The sequence below is a fragment of the Tamandua tetradactyla genome, chromosome 26 (genome assembly GCF_023851605.1).
Source record: "Tamandua tetradactyla isolate mTamTet1 chromosome 26, mTamTet1.pri, whole genome shotgun sequence".
Taxonomy (NCBI): Eukaryota; Metazoa; Chordata; class Mammalia; order Pilosa; family Myrmecophagidae; genus Tamandua; species Tamandua tetradactyla.
The window spans coordinates 21,221,210-21,243,015 of record NC_135352.1 but is presented as its reverse complement, the minus strand read 5'-3'; the positions used below and the strand labels follow the sequence as shown (position 1 = coordinate 21,243,015).

Sequence of the window (21,806 nt, the reverse complement as noted above, 5' to 3'; positions counted from 1 at the left end):
TGTTTATGTTATTGACTTGAATATAGTTAAGTTCACTTCTTCCTTGTTTTATTTCACCCCCCAAACCTTGTTTATTTTATTTGACTTTTAAAAAATGCAAAATATTAACATTATGCATAAATCAAACCTCTATAAAAAGTTCTTTTCAGAGAAATGTCACACCCTTATACTCCAAACCCACCCCACGCCCATCCCCTGCAGGTAAACAATTTCTTTAGTTTCTGATTTATTTTTGAAACAATCAGCATAGGCATATAGAATTTTCTTATTGTCCTTCCTTCTTACACAAAAGGCAGCATACTGTATATATTCTTTTTGCACTTTACTCTTTCATTTAACAATATACTCAGGAAACTCCATACTAGTTCATAAAGGTCAATCTCATTCTTGTTTTTAGCTCTATAATGCTGCACTGGTGAATGTACCATACTTAGTCAACCCTTTCCTATGTATGGACATTTAATGTTGCCGCCAATATTTTGCAATTATAAATAAGGCTACAATGAATAATGGTGTGCAAACATTTTTATTTTATTGGAGATGTTAGTCATGACTTTTAAATCAGTTCTTTTCTTTTTTTCAAGTTAACCACATATAGAAGCATCAAAGCTATTAACTCCTTTCTCATGTGTAAAAGCAAAGGTTCATATTGTCAAAGGAGAATATGCTGGCTGAAAAGCTGCATAGGAATTACATGGTCTGCAAAACTGTAACTACTTTTGTGGAAGTAGAAATTGTACCATGTATTTGTATAACAGCATGGCAAGTGTGGTCTCTAGGAAGTATAGGCAAAGTTGATTAGATTGCAGTGTATACTTAAAAGTTGAATAATGTGCTCTTGTAAAACACTCTTCAAAATTATTTAACTTCCCATGATATCATCACAGCATGTGCAAAAAAAAACCTTTAGTGTTATCTTTTCCTGTCACATGACTAGTGCTAACAAAAGAAATCCTTATCTTTTTGTTTCTATTCTGATCCTTTATAAAATGGCATTAAGCACCATTCAAAACTTAGACATTAAAGGTTCACTTTGGGGTAAAAAAAAAAAAAGACTTATTTTGTATTTCAAACCGATTAAATTTGTTAAATTATAGAGCAAAAGTTATTTTCCTGACAACTGGAAGTATTTAGCAGCATATACACAAAGATAACTTTATAGCTTTAAAATGACTCTCCTATATATTTTCCCATTTAAGCCTCATAGCAACCTTAGTAGGCTTAGTGAGCCAGACAGGGGTGATCTTATCCCCATTGTAAAATTAAAAAAAAAGGAACAGGCATTTAAGGAGTTTAAGGAAATTGTGCTGGGCTGTAGGACTCTGGACTGAATCCTCAACTAAAATTCTGGACAAATTCTCCATAAAGTGAGATGTTATTGTGGAAAGCAGGGTTATTGTGATACTCAAATAAGGCAATGCATAGGAGAATACTGAAGTTTTACAAAGAGAAGTCAGTTCTATCGTCAAAGTATTTGGACTTTGGTGACTATGTCTGAAAAGTTCCCCATATTTTAATGCATTTACCTGGTACAACCTTTAAAACAGACTTAGCAATATACATTTCTAAAGTACAAGAGATTTAAACAGTCTATAAGCTATAAATAACCCAGCTAGGACTGAGAATGTTTATATGGTGATACATTCTGTAGACTACACTAGTACCTCTAGTAGCAGGTGACAATAACAGATACCCATTGTGGAATAACTAACAGCATTACGTTGCTCAGAACAGAGATCTTGAAACTTAACTCATTAAAGGTACTTGATCTAAGTTTAAAACCTTTAGCTATCTCTTCTTTCAGCAATCAATGTATGTACTGGTTATTTTACTTATCCCACCACGAGAATCACACAACTTTGATCTAACTTTCTTTGATTTAATACCACAATTAAGAAGATTTGGTTCAAAGTAAAAGCTCACTGGTTGATGTTTTACATTGATGTGATAATATTTACACAGATGTGCTTTGAAATCTTGATTATGGTGGATTTGAGGGTCCTACCACAAGACAGAATCCTGTTATTTGAAAGGTGAAATAGTATGACAGCTACCTGGTACAATCTTTAAAGCAGACTTAACAATATACATTTCTAAAGCAATCTGTTTATTGTTTTAAGCCAGTGTTTTTTTGTTTTATTTCATATCTATCAACAGTAAATCACTCGCTTTAAGGACTCTTATAACCCGGTTGTATAGGGGTCAGTACTTAGGGCTGTCATAATGAAAAGGTGTAATTTTACCTACTTTAAAGCACCTGCTAATTAATTAGTAAAAATACCTTCCAGAGCAAATAAAATAAACCACTCGAGTCCATTTGAGCTCCCAGATCAAGGATTTTACTGAATAGACCATGAAACAAGGTTGAAAAACTAATCTTTAGTGATTCCCTAAAACTTTTTGCTCAGGGGAAACATAAATCTGCCAAATGATTCTCAACTTTTTTTCTGCCACTGACAAATTTAAACGGAAAGATCTTGAATTTAACAAGTGGCACAAAACCAAAGTTTTAAGGCTTAAGTGGACTCCTTTACTTCAATGGCTTTGTATTTTACAAATATTCACAGGCACTCAAAAATGCTTATTGGTAGTTTTTTCAAGTCTTAAAATACACCAAGAATCAACACTCTTCTCCATGTACTTGTTTTTTAGACTTTATAAATGAAAAGTGAATTAAAAATCTAGCCTTAAAGACTATGCAACTAGAAAGACCAAGGATTCCAGATAGTCATTTTTTTATTCTTGGCAAAATAAAAGAATGTATTTTCTTCTCTTATTTGGATTTACTCTTCTTAATTCCTAGATTCATGATTAAAATAAGATATTATAATATGTTAATTAGAAGTCCATGACCTTAGCACACAATTTAAAACTTCCCTTTAGATATGAAACAATCTTGGTTCTCTCATGTGCCTTTTGAGCAAAGATAAACTTTAAAGAGAACCTGGGTTGGGGGTGGGTAAGGAAGGAGGGAGTTCCTAACTTAACCTTGATTATGTAAAGAAAATCCCCCATCTAAATGATAAAAGAAAAGAGTAATGCTTGTACATTTTATTAGTGTTTTAAAATTAGTGAGTTTAACTGTCAAAGCTTTGATTTTCCTTTCATGTGTGTCTGGGCAGGTCTAAGCGTCAGGTAACGCCCTTTTTCCTTCTCCTTCTCTTACCTTTCTTTGCACCTGTCCACTGCAGCCTCCCAGCGGCTCCCAAGGAGTTGAATTCTCCTCCTCTTCCCTCCTTCTCCTCCTCCTTCCCGCCCGTCCCCCTCCCCCCGCCACCCCCCGCTTCTATATACCTGCCAGGCCTCCTTTTACCGGCCGATCTATCACTGCAAAGGAGCTCTCACATCAAAGGCGGTTGAACTGCAGCAGCCGAAGCAGGCATCACGGCTGCCCCAAAGACAACCCCAGAGAAGGGCCTCCCCGAAGTGACTGGTTAGCTTTGCCCAAGTGAGGGAAAGATTTTTGCGACTGCATGCATAGAGAACGGCCAAGGGTCCCTTTTGGTCACTTCCGAAGAGCAAAAACGTGTGGAGAGGAGGTCGGTTTAAGATTTCAAACAGCACCTCCCCAGAGCTCCTGAAAGGACGCGATTAGCATATGTCAAGAGGACCCGCATATATACTCGGTGTGTATGTACACAGGACTGTGATCTGATCAGTTTGTGGAATTGGAGCCCCGGCCCCCAGTCCCAGCCCCCAGTATTGGCAGCGGCAGCTATAGATGTTTCTGCAAAGCCAGCAGCCTGCTCCCACCGACCCAAGGAGAGAAGAAGATCGCTGCAAGATAGTGAACGCTTCCCGGCTATCTTAAGTTCCAAGTGCATTCATCGACATTCACAGGAGTAACCGGGCTGGAACTTTTTGGCGCCTGTTTCGCTCATAATTTTTCTCCATCCATCCTCCGCCTCCCCACGCATCCCCTCGCCACCCTTGTAATCGAGGGTCTTTTGTTTTCCGGATCCCCCGCTTCTCCCTCTGGCTCCTCCATGGCTCCCTTGGCCGAAGTCGGGGGCTTCCTGGGAGGCCTGGAGGGCTTGGGCCAGCAGGTGGGTTCCCACTTCCTGCTGCCTCCTGCCGGGGAGCGGTCGCCTCTGCTGGGACAGCGCCGGGGCGCGGCGGAGCGGGGCGCCCGCGGCGGGCCCGGGGCGGCAGAACTGGCGCACCTGCACGGCATCCTGCGTCGCCGGCAGCTCTACTGCCGCACCGGCTTCCACCTGCAGATCCTGCCCGACGGCAGCGTGCAGGGCACCCGGCAAGACCACAGCCTCTTCGGTACGTACCGGCATTTCCCCCACCCCCGACGCCGCTCCCTTCCCCTCCCCGCGCGCCTCCCTCTCCGCCTGCGGGAGGGGTCTGGGCTGCGCTCCCGGGCTACTGGGTGCTGGGTCGCGGGCTGGGGCGTTTAAGGGCGGGCCGGTGCAGGGCAGGGGATAGGGAGGGAGGAATTTTCTTGCTCGCTTGCGGCTGCCTTTAGCGCGTCTGCCGCAGGAGGAGAAAGGGTGGGTGCTGCGGGAGCTCCTTGCAGACCGCGGGGCTCTACGCTCTTGCGGTCTCGGGAACCAAGACCCCTGGTCCCAGAGTCACATCTCAACCGCACTCCTGACCTAGCATTTTTTTTTTAATTTATTTTAATTCCTATATTATTTTCTCCAACTGCTCACATTTTCTCCGGTACCGTACGCTTTAAAAAAATTTAATAGGAAGCTTTCCGCTTCTTTAAACAAGCTCCACAGTTATGCAATTGACCATCCATCCGTGGCCAACTGCTCAGAGTAGCTCTTCCGTACATTGAGAGAATGTACATGTCTACTTAGAGAATTGCAAATGTTCACCGGAGAAGGTAACAGATGAACTTCCCCCGGCTCCATGGCTACCGTCAGGTTCACCTGGCTGCAGTTCTCTGCGGTTCTGAAGTTCTATTTGGGGATAAAAGGGTGTGTAGGGATGGGGGTGGGGGAAGCGCACTCGGCTGTTGAGCATGCTCAGTCTCTCAGCCGCTCAGCCGAGTTACTCTAGAAATTGTGAAACCCGAAAGCAACGATCTTCCTATTGAACGCAGGTAGGAGGAAATGGGTAAGCGAAAGAAGATATGGGTGGGAACACAAAGGGACGTGCTTCAGAACGCCGCGGGCAGTGCGCGGGGTTGAAGAAAGAAAAGAAGGATTCTTGAGGCAGTGTTGGTTCTAGAGCTTGAATTGGGAAATCATATGGTCCCTGCTGTTAATTACTCACTAATCAGCTATGTAACCAGCAAGTTCTCTCATCAGTCTTTGCCTTAGTTTTGTCTTAATGATGGGGTGACTTCCTCTCCAGTTCTAACATCCCAGGATCCCCCAGGATCTTTCCCCTACAGATGAAGTTTTCATTATATTGGGGTTAACCTGCTAGCATTCTTAAATGATTTTGACCTTCGCACTTCTGACATCATTGGAGACGTGCATTTACTCAGTAACAACACGATGTTAGTTTTCCTTTCTCCCCCCGACACGTGGAATTCTTTGAGCTTCTCCTCTCGGAATCTGTCTCTCCTATCTTGTCATTTCCTTCTCCACCTGTAGGACTCATTAAAACTTGGAGAACTGTAAATCTCAGTGTGAGGGATACTTGGAATTCTAGCTGTAGAAATAAGCATATGGTGGTCATTTGGTAGCACTTAAAGGCTTAGAAAATTAACTTTTTAAAACCCATGTGTTGGCAGCTTCTACTGATCTCTTCCAAGTTCCCACTCGCTATGAGCAGAGAGTGTCATGACCTGGTGGCCAGCCTTGGGTCACTTTTGAAAATGGTATTTAAGTTGAGAAGGCTGAGATTCTGGTTCTAAAGAACTTTGCTGACACCAGGTGGCTCAGTTCTCTTGTCTTTAAAAAATGACTTTACACTACTCATTACAGAAACTCCTCCAGCTAGCAGAAGGATTTAGAAATGGACACAGATGTGACAATGCTTATAGGTAGAGCAGGTAGAAATTATGCTTGGGTAATATTCAGTCCACCTCCCAACCCCACCCCCACCCCACCATACACGGGTATAGCGCTAGAAATTCTGCTTAGCAATTTGCAATTCAATTGTAATCTTCACACTGACAAGAATTATTTCTTCCACTTTTGTCTCTCTAGAAGACTGTCCTATGAGAAGAGATTAGTAAATATTTGTTAACTTGAAAACAGTCTTTCAGCTAGCATTCAAATCTATTCCTTTAGGAATGGATATTGCATATCACAATTACTATCTTGCCAGCGCAAATTACTGAAATTGTGTATGTTTCTTTAGCAATTGCAAAAAAAGATGACCCGGTCTGATTTTATGCTGGGTTTAAGTTACTGTGTGGTGGAAGACTGTGTATCTGAATAAAATAGTCGCTGTTACACACGAGGAAGATTACCCCTTGTTAATCTGGTTACCTAAAGGAGTGACCAATGCCTCTTTCTAAGGCATTACAGTGCATCCTAGTGGTCCTTCATAGCTCAAGACATCATAATTTATTGCAAGGGAGTGCAGGGGAGAAGAAAGTTCATACTCAGCGTGCACAATGCTTATCTCTTTGCGTACCTTCTTTTGCTAGTGCTTCAATTACTAATTATAACATTTCTTTGCCATTTTTCTTTTAAACCGATATCTATGTCATTAAGGTGTGAATTTTAAAAAAGTTCAAGAATGATTATTTGAAACATTAAGTAAATGTTTTTGATAATTTTATACTAATTTGACCATGATGGACTACAAAAAAATTGGAATACTGTATTTTAAAATTTCAAAACCACATCAATACAATACATACAAAAAGGTTCCAGTATGGTTAAAGTAATTTCCTATCCAGGTTAGCTGTATATTTATAATATAGTTTTCCTGCACAGTAGTACAATAGTAATACTTTACCTAATATGTAAACATGGAATCATTACTTAAAAAAATAAAGTTTAGCCTGAGATCAAACATATTCCTTTAAAGGCTTTTCCTTTATTCTCCCCTATTCTCTATAGATTTGTCTGATGTGGTTGCATTGTGGGTTGACTCACCTGTTTATTATGATTTAAAAAAAGGCTGGCTTTGAAAATGATACCAGAAAGACAAAGTACCTCCAAGTCTTTTTATGGGACACTGGGCATTAGAAAATCTATCTAAAATCTGTGATTACCTCTTAAGGAAAGTTTTTTATGTCTACTCTTTGTAAAGGAATTAGCTTAGTTGCCACCTCATATTATAAATAAGAACGACTTGTCAAATCTTATTTAAGAATCAAATGATTACAAATTACTGTGTGGTATAATATTTCCTCAAGGAGAAAAAGGATCATAATTTAAAAGTGTGGCTAAAATCTCTAAGAAGAACACAAAACACAACCTTTTTTCCCACCAGCCCCCATGAGCCATTGCAAAATTATTTATGCCTTGTTATGCATGAGGTTTTGGACAGATAATCAAGTTGACGCTGTTGAATATAATATTCTAAGAACATTTTCAGTCTTTTTTCTTTCTACAACTACATACTTTTTTTTTTTTACAAGGTGACAGAATCACCTTAAGATGAGAATTTAAGTATAGGAGTTTCCCATTTAGTTTTCCAAGAAAAATGGATATTTTTTGAGATCTGTTATATAATTAGTTTGTATAGATATTAAACTTGTATTTTATCAACTTGAAAACCAGTTCTATTATCCATTCTAATCAGTTAGTTCCTGTTCTTTGAAAGACAAGAGCATCTTAGAATAAATCACGTCCTAAAAGGGAATTAAGTTACATGTCAGCCATAGTACACTTTTCAGTTTGAATGCAACATTCACTACAACTTAAACTTTTTATACATTTGTGCATATATCCTGAATGAAATTCCATTAATATTCTTTTTTTCCTACCATTTATGTTTTGGACCTATATTTTTGTTTCAAACAGGAATCACTCATTGAGCTTTGCAGCGAGTTTAATTTTCATTTACTTCCACTTCTACACTTGTCACCATGAGAGCCATCCTGTGGAATTTGTATCTTCCTGCTAAATCTTATCTTCTCCTTGCCTTAGGCTCTCAATTAGAGACACTGACTCTTAAAAGCCACTTATAGACTATTTAGTTTATTGTTGCTGTGAGATCCTTGATAGCGCTAGCCTTCTATATGATCTCCTAATAGCTTGAAAGAGCTCATTTGTCCTCCTAAGAATCTTGTTTTTGCCAAAGAGTGAATTAAGCTCTGGACAGAATAGAACCCTCCGTATAAGCAAATAGCCAGATTCTGTACTTTCCCTTGGCCTTGGGAATATCACGTGTCCAAACAGGAACTTAATAAGGAGGAATTGACTTCAGAGCAAGAATCAGGTTAAATGATGTGAAAATGTACACATTTATACTGTTTGTAGAGCTTAGGATGGGGTGAAGGGCGGAGATGGAAAGCTATTGAGAAAGGCAGTTTCAAGCATAGAAAGTATGCCTGTACCTTTTCAGCAACGAGTCTGAGAACTAGACAAAAGCATTAGTCCAAAGGTTGGTGTGTGCCGAAGTAAAAGGGTAATGCAGAGGGAAGCATCACGTTGTGTGTGTGGTGTATGTATGTGTGTGTATTTTTTTACTATAGTGTGTTAGTGCGTTAAGTGTAGAATTTTCAATACTGGTTTACCTATTAACAACTGAAAAGAATTGCAGAAAGTTATTAAGAGCAAAATCTGGCATTTGGCTATTGCAATAATGAATGATAAAGTCCTTTTACTTCTCTAAGCTATACTACATATTTTATACTGTTTTTGAGGGGTGGGTGCATGGTCCAAAATTGAATCTGGGTCTCCCACATGGAAGGCGAGCATTCTCCCACTGAACCACCTATACTATTTATTTCAAAAGAACATATTACAAAAAACAGCATAAAAGTCATTAGACTACTGTATACAAATGCACGCATTATTGAACTAAAGAAGCAGTGTCTTTTTATTTTATTTTATTTTATTTTTTTAAATACCAAAAAGACTTCAAACAAACACAAACATTCCTATTTTGATCATTCTGTTCTACATATATCATCAGTAATTCACAATATCATTACATAGTTGCATATTCATCATGATCATTTCTTAGACCATTTGCATCAATTCAGAAAAAGAAATAAAACAAAAACAGAAAAAAAATGTATACATACCATACCCCTTACTCCTCCCTTTCATTGATCACTAGCATTTCAAGCTAAATTTATTATAGCATTTGTTCCCCCTATTATTTACTTTTATTCCATATGTTCTACTCGTCTGTTGACAAGGTAGATAAAAGGAGCATCAGACACAAGGTTTTCACAATCACACAGTCACATTCTGAAAGCTATATCATTATACAATCATCATCAAGAAACATGGCTACTGGAACACAGCTCTACGTTTTCAGACAGTTCCCTCCAGCCTCTCCGTTACATCTTGAATAACAAGGTGATAGCTACTTAATGCATAAGAATAACCTCCAGGACAACCTCTCAACTCTGTTTGGAATCTCTCAGCCATTGACACTTTGTCTCATTTCACTCTTGTCCCTTTTGGACAAGAAGTTTTTCTTAATCCCTTGATGCTGAGTCTCAGCTCATTCTAGGATTTCTATCCCATGTTGCCAGGAAGGTCCACACCCATGAGAGTCATGTCCCACGTAGACAGGGGGATGGTGGTAAGTTTGCTTATTGTGTTGGCTGGAGAGAGAGGCCACATCTGAGCAACAAAAGAGGTTCTTTTGGGGGTGACTCTTAGGCCTAATTTGAAGTAGGCTTGACCTATCCTTTGTGGGGTTAAGTTTCATATGAACAAACCCCAAGACTGGGAGCTCAGCCTATAGCTTTGGTTGTCCCCAAATGACAAGGTGGTGAATTTGCTTGTTGTGTTGGCTGGAGAGAGAGGCCACATCAAAAGCAGTGTCTTGAAGTAGAAATATTGAATTGGGCTCAGAAAATGTGAATTTAAGTACTATCTCTGTCAATTACAAACATTATGTAATTACACAAGCCAGTAAACCTCTCTGAGCCTCAGTTTCTTTATCTGCAAAAATGGAATTCATATCTTTCCTATCTTATGAACTGTTTTTAGGACCAAATGAGAAAATGTAAGCCCTTTAAAGCTATAAAGCACTAACCTACTATTATAACATATCCTGCTGCTAAGAAAATATTGACTTTGATTTAGTGTGAACAAAAAACAAAACAAAATAACTAATAGAAATTGTTTGTAATCAACTAACAGAGTCATGGGCAGCTAAGAACACTGATAGTATGTACTCATCTATGATAATAATAGCTTCCGTTTGTTGAATGCATCGTAGGTGTTAGTGCTCACCATGTCCTCTTTGGAGGCATTTCACCCATTTTGCGTATGAGGAAACTGAAATGCAAAGAAGTCAAATGACTTGTCTCAGCCTCTCTAGTAAGTTCTCAACCTGGGAATTCACACTCAGGTCAGTCCGGTTTAAGGTTTCATACCTTTAACATTATACTATGAAGAGCAGTTTTGTTTTCTTTTTCCCTTTTTTTTCCCCATCTGCTAAATGGGAAGATCGTAATAATAAAACAATCACATAACACTTTTCCGTTTACAAAGGACTTCCACATATATCAATGGATTTAGCATTATCGGTCTGCTAGTACTACTATTTGGATTTCTATTAGTTATGTGCTCATTAATAAATATAATCATTATTTTGTTTATAAACTCAGGTATCCTGGAATTCATCAGCGTGGCAGTGGGACTGGTCAGTATTAGAGGTGTGGACAGCGGTCTTTTTCTTGGAATGAATGACAAAGGAGAACTCTATGGATCAGTACGTATTATTATTTTTTTTACTATAGAAGTTCTTGAAGTAATGATTATCTACTTTGTAGTTAAAATATATACCAATAATGCATTTTAGAGGATGTATATGAAATATTCTTATATAGAAGTTAGAAATCTATGTCCTGCTAAGTTTGCATGTGTTGGGGCAATAGTGAAGTAACTCATTTTCACTTTTTAAACCTCAAACCATTATTTCTTTCAGCTCCCTAGGTTCTTCCTACCCATTATCTTGGGTCTTTCTAGTGTTCCCCATATTTTTTTTTATTTGGGGGGTTCATGGTCTGGGAATCAAACCTGGGTCTCCCGCATGGAAGGTGGGCATTCTACCACTGAACCACCCTTGCACCCTGGTTTCTCCCATAATTTAATCATAGTCACCAGACTACAGAGAAAAAGGAGGGTATTTTTTTTTCTTGCTGTGTTAGATTCTTTCCACTTTAATATCCACCTAATGCAAATTTTATCTGCCAATTTTTACCTCCCATAGCTAACTATGTATTATTTATTTGCTGACTTTCCTATTTGGAAGGAAGTGAATGGAACCTTAGGATACTATAAGCAATAGCAGAAAATGGAAGCCAGGCTAGTCCCACCACATCTGTAGTCTTGATGATTACAGTAGCCAAGAGCTCACTCAAAGTAGCACTGGGCAATTTTTAATTTGCCAGTGAGAATAAGTGCACAATCTGTTCGTCTACTACAAATGTTTTTGGTATGGGTTTAAAGTAAACTTTTCAGATTAATCTTAATCAGTTTGAGAAGTATATATACTTTTTAGAACAAAGCAGCAATGTAAGATTTTGAGTAAAAGGATTGTATAAAGCAATCAGCAGTACAATATAGATTTTTCTCTTTTATTATTAACATTTTTCATTTGTTCTAGGTTGCTTATGTGATGTTAATTCAATTGGTAAGGTGTAAATGTGTGCTACTCTTCAGTCATCCTTTCATTTCAAAACCCTTTTAAACTCAAAGACTCTGTAACTATTTCCATTCGAATTTACTTTTTGTGATGTAGCAGATGGCATTACATGGCACTTCTTTTTCTCAAAATCTCAACTGAGTGAGTCCACAATATACAGCCAGAATCTATATATGCTGAGAAAAAGTGATTATTTTGTTTCAATAAGTAGATTAACATTTGTCCTTTGTAAGGACAAAATTTGCCCTTTCTAGGCTTTCTGTCAGCTCAGAAGAAAGAAGTAATTCAGTACATTATAATCATAAGAGTACAAATGCAATGAACACACACACGCATACATTTTCTTCCCTCTTCATATGTACAGTGAATTAAAAAGCAACTGTGATCTATTCTGTAAGACAATATACAATCCATCTTCAAAAGACAAGAAATCCATAAGCTTTTACTACATTTACATAAATAATAACAGATCTAGATAAAAGTTAATTGTGCATAATGTATTATGAAATGATAAATTAAGTCTAATAAATTAGGTGACTTAGAGGGGTGATCTTGAAGGAGAAATTGTGTCTTAACAAGGTCCTGAAATGTTCAAAGGGTATAAGTAGAGACTTGATATATGGAATGTGGACATTTTTTGAGGGAACAGATAAGCTAAGCCCCTGTTTGGTGGTGATGGTGGTCTGAGGGAAATAATATGGAACATGGGAAGCTAAGAATATTTATTAAGTATGTGAAAATAAACTTGGGAATTGACTTTTGATAAAGTTCTTTGAACTAAGTTGATGGTTGAAGCCACCTGGAAGGAAGAATTCCAAGTAACATGTCTAAAACCAAACATAGAAAACAATTTAACCTTTCTTTTTCTTTGACAAGGATATAGTTATAGGCAAAGAAATGAAAATATAGAGTTGAGACCTTTCTAAGGAAATACTCTCAAAGGTATTTTTAATGGTAGTTATCTTCTCTCTTTTAGGAGAAACTGACTTCTGAATGCATCTTTAGGGAGCAATTTGAAGAGAACTGGTATAATACCTATTCATCTAATATATATAAACATGGAGACACTGGACGCAGGTATTTTGTGGCTCTTAACAAAGATGGAACTCCAAGAGATGGCGCCAGGTCCAAAAGACATCAGAAATTTACACATTTCTTACCTAGACCAGTGGATCCAGAAAGAGTTCCAGAATTATACAAGGACCTATTGTTGTACAGCTGAAGAATGATAAGGTCTTTTCAGAGAACCAAACCACAGCCATTCTTTCTTATCACAGTTTCCATGGAAGAATAATAAACCAGGAAGACATTTGAACTGTTAAGGAGTCTATTTTCCACTGGGCGACTGCATTTGGAAAGAATACTTAGAAAAATAACAACAAAACATATTTCAACTTGAAGATCTCAAGAGCATTCTTCATCAGTGGATTATGTTTCCTTTGATATATTGGCCCAGTCCTTACCAGTAGACTAAAGTTGAAAATCTGTTTAACTGTGGATGATGGGAACCCCATCTTATCTGCTGCTGGTGCCTTACTTCTCTGGATTATGTTTATTTAAAAAGTTACAGTAAAAATAGATACTTCATGTTGAAGAAATGGATTGACATAATTGGCCAAGATTATTGCTACATAAATTCTGAGGGCCCTGTAGGACTTTTGCAGGTTATGGCATTATATGTTAAAAAAAAAAATACCCTGGGTGATAGACTATGAAGTGTGTCACACCAAGATGGGACTTTTTTAAAAGGATGGACCTATTTATACATTTTCAATTTGCAAATATTTATTATATATATATTTATTTATTAAAGAGTTTATTTTTTACTGGTATATGAAGATAATACAAACAGAAAAGAACACCAAAAATTCCTTTATTATGCCATCACTTTTTGTTGTGGCTGTAAAGAAGACATCATTATTGCAACACATTAAATAGAGAGTAAGATCTTGAATTTTTTTTTATAATAAGGTATAGTGTAGATTATATTTTTATGCACAGTTGCCTTTTAAATGTAACATTGGTTCCTTTTGGCCTAGATAAATGCTTTATCAATTTGTTTTGAATTCAACACACATTCAAAAGGGAAATATAAACATTTTTATTGCATGTTTTGGTTTTGTTGTTTTTGAGGTAAAACTTATGTAATATGTTTTAAAAGAGACAAAATTGAAGAGCCCTAGAGAAATATGTACTTTGGTATTTATAGAACTTTTAATGCTAAAAACTATCAAACATTATATCCAACTTACATCTACTTATTTTCTTGGGTGGCAAAGATCAGTTTTTTTCAATTAGTCCTGGTGACACCACTATTAGCAATGGCCTCATCCACCTGTTTGAGTCTTGTGTCCTTTCAGTTCTATCTTCTACTTAGCTATTTATTCAACAAATATTCATTAAATGCTCTATACACAAAAGACCATGTTAGGCTCTAAGGAAAACGTAGTGATCATGACAGAGATGGTTTCTTCATTCCAGAATTTAATGTTTAGTAAGGGAGACAGATGGTGAACAAATATATTAACAAATAAATATTGTAATTATGAATTGTGACATGTTCTATGAGGACAACAATGTTGTGATATAGTAAAAAAATAAAATAAATTAGATAGGAGTCAACATTTCTGATGGGCCTTAAAAGTCAAGAAGGAGCTCTGCAGGCAAAGTGGAAGAGAAGAGCCTCCCAGGAAGAGGTAACAGTGAATCTGGAATCTCTAAAGCATGAAAGCGCTTTGTGGCTGGAGCTTAGTGAGCAATTGGGAGAGTGGCACAGATGCATACACGTACAGATTTTGTAGGTTCTTAAAGTCCCTGATGAGATTTTATTTGCTGCTGCCCAGATGTTATCATCGTCTCCACCCTTAGAGTAGCAACCATCATTGGGGGTGTGACAATAAGAATAGTAGCCACTGCTACCCTTTAAGAGGGCCTGGTAGAATTTCTGATTTGTACTTTTGGGTTGGGGTTCAAAAATTTTGCATTTCTAACAGGTTCCCAGGTGACACTGATGTAGTTGATTGGTCTGGAGACCGCACTTTGAGAACCACTAGTCTAGAGCAATATTGCTCAAACTCTAAAGGTCCCTTGGAGGATCTTATTAAACTGTAGGTCTGTGAAGCTATAGGTTTGGGTTGGGGTCTGAGATTTTGCAATTCTAACGATGCCTGATGCTGCTAGGGCCACATCCCACTCTTTGAATAAGCAAGACCGAGTGTTGCTTTTATGCCATCTGGAGTTATTTCCATTAGTGCATCCTGTCATTGCTTAGATAAACTAATATTGATATGTGAGGTGGGGATGGGGAGTTTAACATATGGCTTTAGTGGTCTCTAGTAAAACTGTATGTTCGTATGTGCAGGAGAGGGAGGTGCGTGCAGGCTTGAATGTGTACATATGTTAGAGACAGGGAGGAAAGAGAGGGAAATAGAGATATATTTCAACTCTGTTCAGGGCCTCTTGGTTTTATGAAGTAAAAAGTATTTTCCTAGTAATATTTTAATAATATTCAGAATGAGTAACAGCTACTTTTTCTTTCATAAATGGTATGTAAAAAACTAGTTTGTGTTCAATATTTGTCACCCATATGTAAAGTATATGTGCCAAAGCAAGCATTTAGCAAATATGTCAGGCCTTTTATGAAACCATGCTGGTGTCTAAATATATAACTATGGAGGAAGTCTTAAAAATTTAAAAAGATACACACTGATCAAAGGTGGCCCACAAAAAATACTGTTACCCAGTCAAATATTTTTTGAGATGTCTAATATTTTTTATTGTGATAGCTTAACTACTTGTAGTGATTTGAGATTTGAAAACCTGATTGAAGCAATCGTTTTACAAACTTTCAGCAAACTAGGAAGTCACTAATACCTTGTAATCTTATCATATTTACATGTGGCATCTATTCTGGTATCAGAAGCATAATTTGCATACCTTAAAGAAATGATCTATTAGATATCTGAAGAGATTTTAGAGAGTTTGGGCCCAAGAAATCTTGATTTCAAGTTCTGACAAATAACGTTTAGGCTAATAAAATATTTCTGGACTTGAAAACGATTGAGCTATTTTTTCATGAGAGACTTCCAGATACTTTGGCATATGTTTTTGTTCTAATTCATTTTTATTTGTATTTATTGAGGGTTTTTTTTTTTTTTTTTAGCAATATATAGTTCTCAGTGTGATTTAAACATTTTTCTGGTATGAGCATCAGTTATATATGCTCATCAATGTCGGTGAGCATTTGTGGCATGTTAGTTTTCTGTTGTTATATAATACATTATCACACACTTAGAGGCTTAAAACAATATTTGCTGTTATCTCACAATTCTGCTGGTCAGAAGGCCAGAAAGGCTTGTCCAGATTCACTGGTCAGGGATTCATAAGGTCACAGCAAAGTTTCAGCCGGGCTGGATTCTCTTGTGGAGGTTCTGGGGAAGGATCCGTTACTCAGCTCATCCAGGTGGTTGGCAGAATGCAGTTCCTTGCCGCTGTATGTCTGAAGTCTGGCTAACCTTGCTGGTTGTCATCGTGGGGGCTGCACTCTCCTTCTAGAGGTCTTTACATTCCTTCTCATGCTTTGAATCTCTTTGTGCTTTCCTTCTGCCGTCAGCCAACGAAAACCCTGATTTTAAAGGGCACAAGTGATTTCATCATGCCCATTTGGATAATCTCCCCTTTGATGAAAGTAAAGTCAACTGATTAGCAACCTTCATTAGATCTACAATGTCCCTTTTGCCATAATCACTGGCATAATAGCTTATCACATTTACAGTCCTGGATATTAGGATGGGAAATCTTGGGAAACCATCTTAGTATTCTATCACAGGGATAAAAAGCTACCTGACTCAGCTTACCTTTTTTAACACAGTATATGGTGAATGCTCCTCTTTCCCTCAAGAAAACTGGATGTCTGGTATACTTTTAACATGTCCCATTAATGCCTTCAAAGACATCGACGGCTAGGCTATTGCGTTTTGAACTTTTCCTTAAGCCCTTTAACCACAGAGTAGGGATATACGTGTCTGTATGAAATGGGAAACACATTTGCTCTCAAGCAATGCTTGCTAAGATAGCTTTGTAAAAAAACTGCTCCTTGTTTTTCTTATTCTAGCACCAGATTCTTGACATGGGTGGGGTTCACCAAACCAGTTACCAGCATCTCTGCCTTAGTTTCCCAGACTAATATGACCTACAGTATCACACAACGGGTTGGCTAAACATCAAACCTTTATCAGCTCATGGCTCTGAGGCTAGAAGTCCTCCAAAATCAAGATGTCAGCAAAGTTTTCTTTCGTTCTGAAGGCTGTGGTATTCTCATACTAGCTGCCAGCTATCTTTGGGATTCCTTGGCTTTTATCTGTGTCTCCTATCACATGATGATGCTCTCTCCTTTATTGTGACTTCTAAGTTCTCTTTATAAAGTCTTCAGTAATCTGGACCAAGAGCCACCCTCATTCAGTTGGGGCACACCTTAAACTAAAATGACATCTTCAAGATGTCCTGTTTATAATGGGTTCCCACCCACAGTCATGTGGATTCATATTGAAAACACGTCTAAATTGGAGTGCAGAATCCAATCACCACATATACCCTCAGGACTTATGACAACAAATTTATGGAGAATGTTTAAATTCAAGCCCTGGTAAAGAAGACACATTCACATTTTTACTTGAACATACGTCAGCTTAATAGTAAGTATACACAGTATTCAGTTGGTGGCTGCTGATATGTGCCTAACATTTATTCAGCGTCACTAAGGGAATGATCTCAGATCTGGCCATGACTCTTAAGTTTTCGCTGTTCTGCCTTTGCTGGTCCTCTTCAGTATACACACGGTGCCCCCCGGTCCCATGCTGTGCTGTAGTGAGATGCTGCTTTCTTATCTCAGGGTCCAATTTTGTGTGTGTGTATGGTGGGGGTCACATTTCATTCTTTTTCCATGTGAGTATCCCATTATTGCAGCACTATTTGTTGAAATTTTCTTGGTTTTTTTTTTTTTTTTTCATTAGTTTGTTTGGGAAGTGCATGGACCAGGAATCAAACTCGGGTCTCCCACACGGCAGGCAAGAATTCTACCACCGAACTACCCTCGCACCCCCTTAGAGCCTAATTTGCAAATACTTCATGGTTTTTGCATCCATGAATTTAAAGTTCTCTTTAAACCCTGCCTGCATTGGGGGGGTTTTGTCCTTTCAAATTAATTCTTAATATTCAGCATCCCTCTTCTACTGCAAATGCTATGTAGGACTGGTCTGGTCTTTGCTATTTCCATCAGCAAAGGAGCAAAGGATGGAGAAGGAGGTGTGATTACATCTCACGCTTTGCAGATGTGTAAAGACAGAGGAATACTACTTGTTATTTGTGTGGTAGTGAAGGAAATAGAATGGAGGGACTGCAGTGGAAATAAGGATATCTACATGTAAACGGAATTTTGGTTGCTTGGAGCGAAATCCTGAGATGGAAGACACGTAAGGTTAAAACTTCAGGTCCATCTGTGCTGCCATGAAAGGAAACCCTACCTGAAACTGAAGCCCAAACTAAGAAATATAGATGCTTTAGTTTCCCAGCTGCTAAAACAAATACCACACAATGAATGGGCTTAATAACAGGAATTTAGTTGACTCACAAATTTGAGGCTAAGGTGATCCAAATCGAGCCATCAGCAAGGCGATGCTTTCTGCTGGAAGACCGTGGCATTCTGGCCTGGCTACCAGTGATCCCTGGGGTTCCTTGACTTCTCTGCCATGTGGCAATACGCATGGAAATGCTGTTTCCTTTCTCTTCTGGGTTCTGTTGCCTTCCAGCTCTCTCTCCTTCCGTGGCTTTTCCCTGTGGCCTTCTCTATAAAGCCTTCAGTAATAAGAGTAAGACCCATCCTGATTCATTTGCCACACCTTAACTAAAAATAACATTTTCAAAAAGTCCTATATATAATTAGTTCATACTCATGAATGAAGTAAGAGTAAGAAAATTTTTTTCTTTCTGAACATAATTCAACCTACCACCGTGGGGCAGATAGGGAGAATCATGGAGGATTATCCCTTAATCAAGGAGCTCCCATTATTCACCTGGCAGAATTTCAGAATTGATATCGACCATAAAAACCATTGTACCACACATTATTCCCTTTTTTGAATGAAGATACTGTAGCTGTCATCCTACCTCTATCCCACCCTTGTATGTTGAAGGCATTAGAGGCAAAAAACTTGTCTCTTCAGTTCACAAGTTTACATATTAAGATGGGCTGTGCTGTAGGAGCTTATTTTTATTTTAACTTTTTAATTGTGAAATATAACATATATACAAAAAAGCAATAAATTTCCAAGTACACTTTAATAAGTATTTATAGAACAGATTTTAAAATTTGGTATGAGCTATGGTTCCACAATTTTTTGTCTTTTCTTCTAGCTGCTCCAAGACACTGGAGACCAAAAGAAATATCAATATAATGATTCAGCAGTCATACTCATTTGTTAGATCCTATCTTCTCTATTATACTCTTCCTTCTCTTTTTTTTGTGAAAAATAACATGTGTACAAAAAAGCAACAAATTTCAAAGTATGTTGCAACAATTAGTTGTAGAACAGATTTCAGAGTTTGGTATGGGTTGCCTAAAAACCTAAATTTTTACTTAAAAACCTAAAATTCCACAATTTTAGGTTTTTACTTCTAGCTATTTTAAGGTACTAGAGACTAACAGAAATATCAATATAATGATGCAGCAATTATATTCATTTGTTAAACCCTACCTTTTCCGTATAACTCCACCCTGTAGGAGTTGTTCTTAATAAACGATACCCCAGGACTTTTAACCACATCTAGACCTAATTTAGTAATGAAATTTTAGACTTTGAGGTGATCCTGATGGGATAATACTTTTGGGGACCTTGGAAAAGGATGAATGCATTTTGTGTGTCAGGGGATATGAATCACTGGGGACCAGGGAGTGAATGCAGTGGGCAGATTGCCCCATGATCTCTGCCTCATAGTGTTCACACACTGTGCAATCCCTCATCTTTGAGTGCAAATGGGACCTGTGACTTACTTCTAACCAACAGAATATGGCAAAGGTGATGGGATGTCTCTCCCGTGATCATCTTAGGTTATAATGTAGGACTCCACCTTGTTTGAAGGTTTGCTCTACAGATCCTCGTTCCTGGCTCCATGAAGGAAGTGGCCATGTTGGAAAAACCCTGTGGCGAAGAGCTGTCTGCAGGTTCTAAGATAAAGGGGATATCTAGAGCTGAGAGTGGTCTCCAGTCAATAGTCAGCAAGAGTCTGGGGCCCTCAACCATCTGATTGAGTTTGGAAATAGATTCTTTGCCAGTCAACCCTCCAGACAAGAACACAGCTCCTTAGCACTTTGATTTCAGAACTGATTCTAACTCTAATCATTCTGAACTGAACCTAAACCTAATCCAGCTAAACCACACCTGACCTCTTGGCCCACAGAAACTGTGTAAATGTGTATCATTTTTAGTCACTATGTCTGGGGTAAGTTGTTACATAGTGATAAATAATACTTTTGTTGATTCAAGTAAGCATTAATTATTAATCAGATATGACCCAATGATTCTCAGTCATTTTCTGGTGTTCTTTTACTTAAACAATAGAGGCAATATCATTACACTCTTATCCCAACCTTGGAACTACTAGTTCACAATGAAGTGTGTTCTTGGTTGTTCCCCAAAATTGTGATCTTGTCACTTCTCTCCCTGACTGAGGTGACTTGACTCCTTTCTTTATAACTGAGAGGACAGATAGTAATGACATCTAATCAAATTCGTGACTTTTTTTGTTTTGGACACTGAGGTGTGGGCTTCCTCTGTTTTCTAACATAAACATTTCAAAGGAGTAAGCGTGCGTAATTTCTCATGATGTAGAACTATATGAAAAATGATTGCAAACAAACGTGTTTGTTTCCATCCCTTTTTGTAACTTATTCAAATTGTATTTTGGTGATTGAATATTTCAGGTCTTGGAGTTCCCAGATAAAGGCTGGATTGCTATGTCACCAATGACCAAGGGGCCCTCCAGCCTGAAAGTAAAGGATATGCCAAGGCTTCTCTAGCATAGTCTATCCTTGAGTATTGTGTTGACTGGGAATAAATGGATGCAATAGTCTTTGAGACATAATTAGATTTTATGTTTGGCCATTACCCAAGGCAAAATTAGTGATGGGAATTTGCATCAGTTTGATTTACCAATAGTCCACAGCAAGTGAAATGACACCTGGCACATCAATAATAGGGACCCGAGGCTCCCATGGATGGACACTTCCACTAAAGCAACTAGACCCCCATTCACAAGCTTTAAATTGATTATTTCTTTTGGCAATATATTTTCCTTTTGTCAAGTTCATTTGATTTCCAATTCTAATGGCCTTATATTCACTTTTTATAAGTTGGTTCCATTTTAGTTTATTTCAGCCTATAAACTGAGATGGGGTCTCAAGGATGATATTTTTAGCTCTTAACATATATGATATATGAGGCTGAGGTATATCACTTTCCTCCAGCCAACAAGACAGTGCTATTAATTAGGGACATTTGGGGAACAGTGTAATCATGGCTGTAATTAATTTAATATATGTAGTACTTGACCCAATGGTAGAATTGCTCAATTTCTGTTACTGACAGAGAAGGGTCCAGCATGGCAAGCTTAGATCTTTTGAGTAAACCAAGATATTTTTATAGACCCTAAAACTAATATTATTCTCCATATCCCAAGCTGAGCCTATTAACCAAACCTACTGTGAATTTGTAGTGTATAGAGGGGTAAGGCTGAAGAAGTTGAAGGGGGAAGGTAGTTACATATTTAATTCAACTGTTTAAATAGTTAAGTGAACTGAAGCTTCCGAAGGTCACATATGGACATTGTAAGTTCCTTAACATTTATCTTTCTTTTATATGGTTAGAAATAATGTAAGATCATGTCATAATGTGAACCTGGAGGAACAGTTTTGAATTGGTAATGTTTATGGCTAACACCAACTCATCTACCAGGATGGATGTACAAAGTTTGCAACATGATTTATTTTGAAACATTGCTTTCCATTTTTTTGTAAGCATGTTAGAACAAGTTTCATTGTTCCTTAAATG

The 21,806-nt window shown here is 37.9% G+C and overlaps 1 protein-coding gene across 2 annotated transcripts; it reads left to right on the top strand.

Annotated features, from left to right (window-relative positions):
- The first annotated feature begins 3,986 nt into the window (after positions 1-3,986).
- FGF20 (fibroblast growth factor 20) lies at positions 3,987-13,323 on the top strand. 2 transcript variants are annotated; one of them, XM_077144390.1, is made up of 3 exons: positions 3,987-4,272; positions 10,664-10,767; positions 12,680-13,323. In XM_077144390.1, the coding sequence occupies exons 1-3, from the start codon at positions 3,987-3,989 to the stop codon at positions 12,923-12,925; spliced, it is 636 nt and encodes a 211-aa protein (XP_077000505.1). In that variant the 3' UTR covers positions 12,926-13,323. The 2 variants fall into 2 exon arrangements, 1 of the variants encoding a protein (XP_077000505.1); XR_013169060.1 differs by lacking the exons at positions 3,987-4,272; positions 12,680-13,323 and adding an exon at positions 4,956-5,059 and having other exon boundaries at positions 10,664-10,768.
- Positions 13,324-21,806: the final 8,483 nt, after the last annotated feature.

Bases quoted from the DNA above. Each gene is read 5' to 3' on its own strand.
- FGF20 (XM_077144390.1), top strand. From the start codon at position 3,987: ATGGCTCCCTTGGCCGAAGTCGGGGGCTTCCTGGGAGGCCTGGAGGGC. The intron at 4,273-10,663 runs GTACGTACCGGC...TTATAAACTCAG, and splicing joins GCAAGACCACAGCCTCTTCG to GTATCCTGGAATTCATCAGC. The intron at 10,768-12,679 runs GTACGTATTATT...TCTCTCTTTTAG, and splicing joins AAGGAGAACTCTATGGATCA to GAGAAACTGACTTCTGAATG.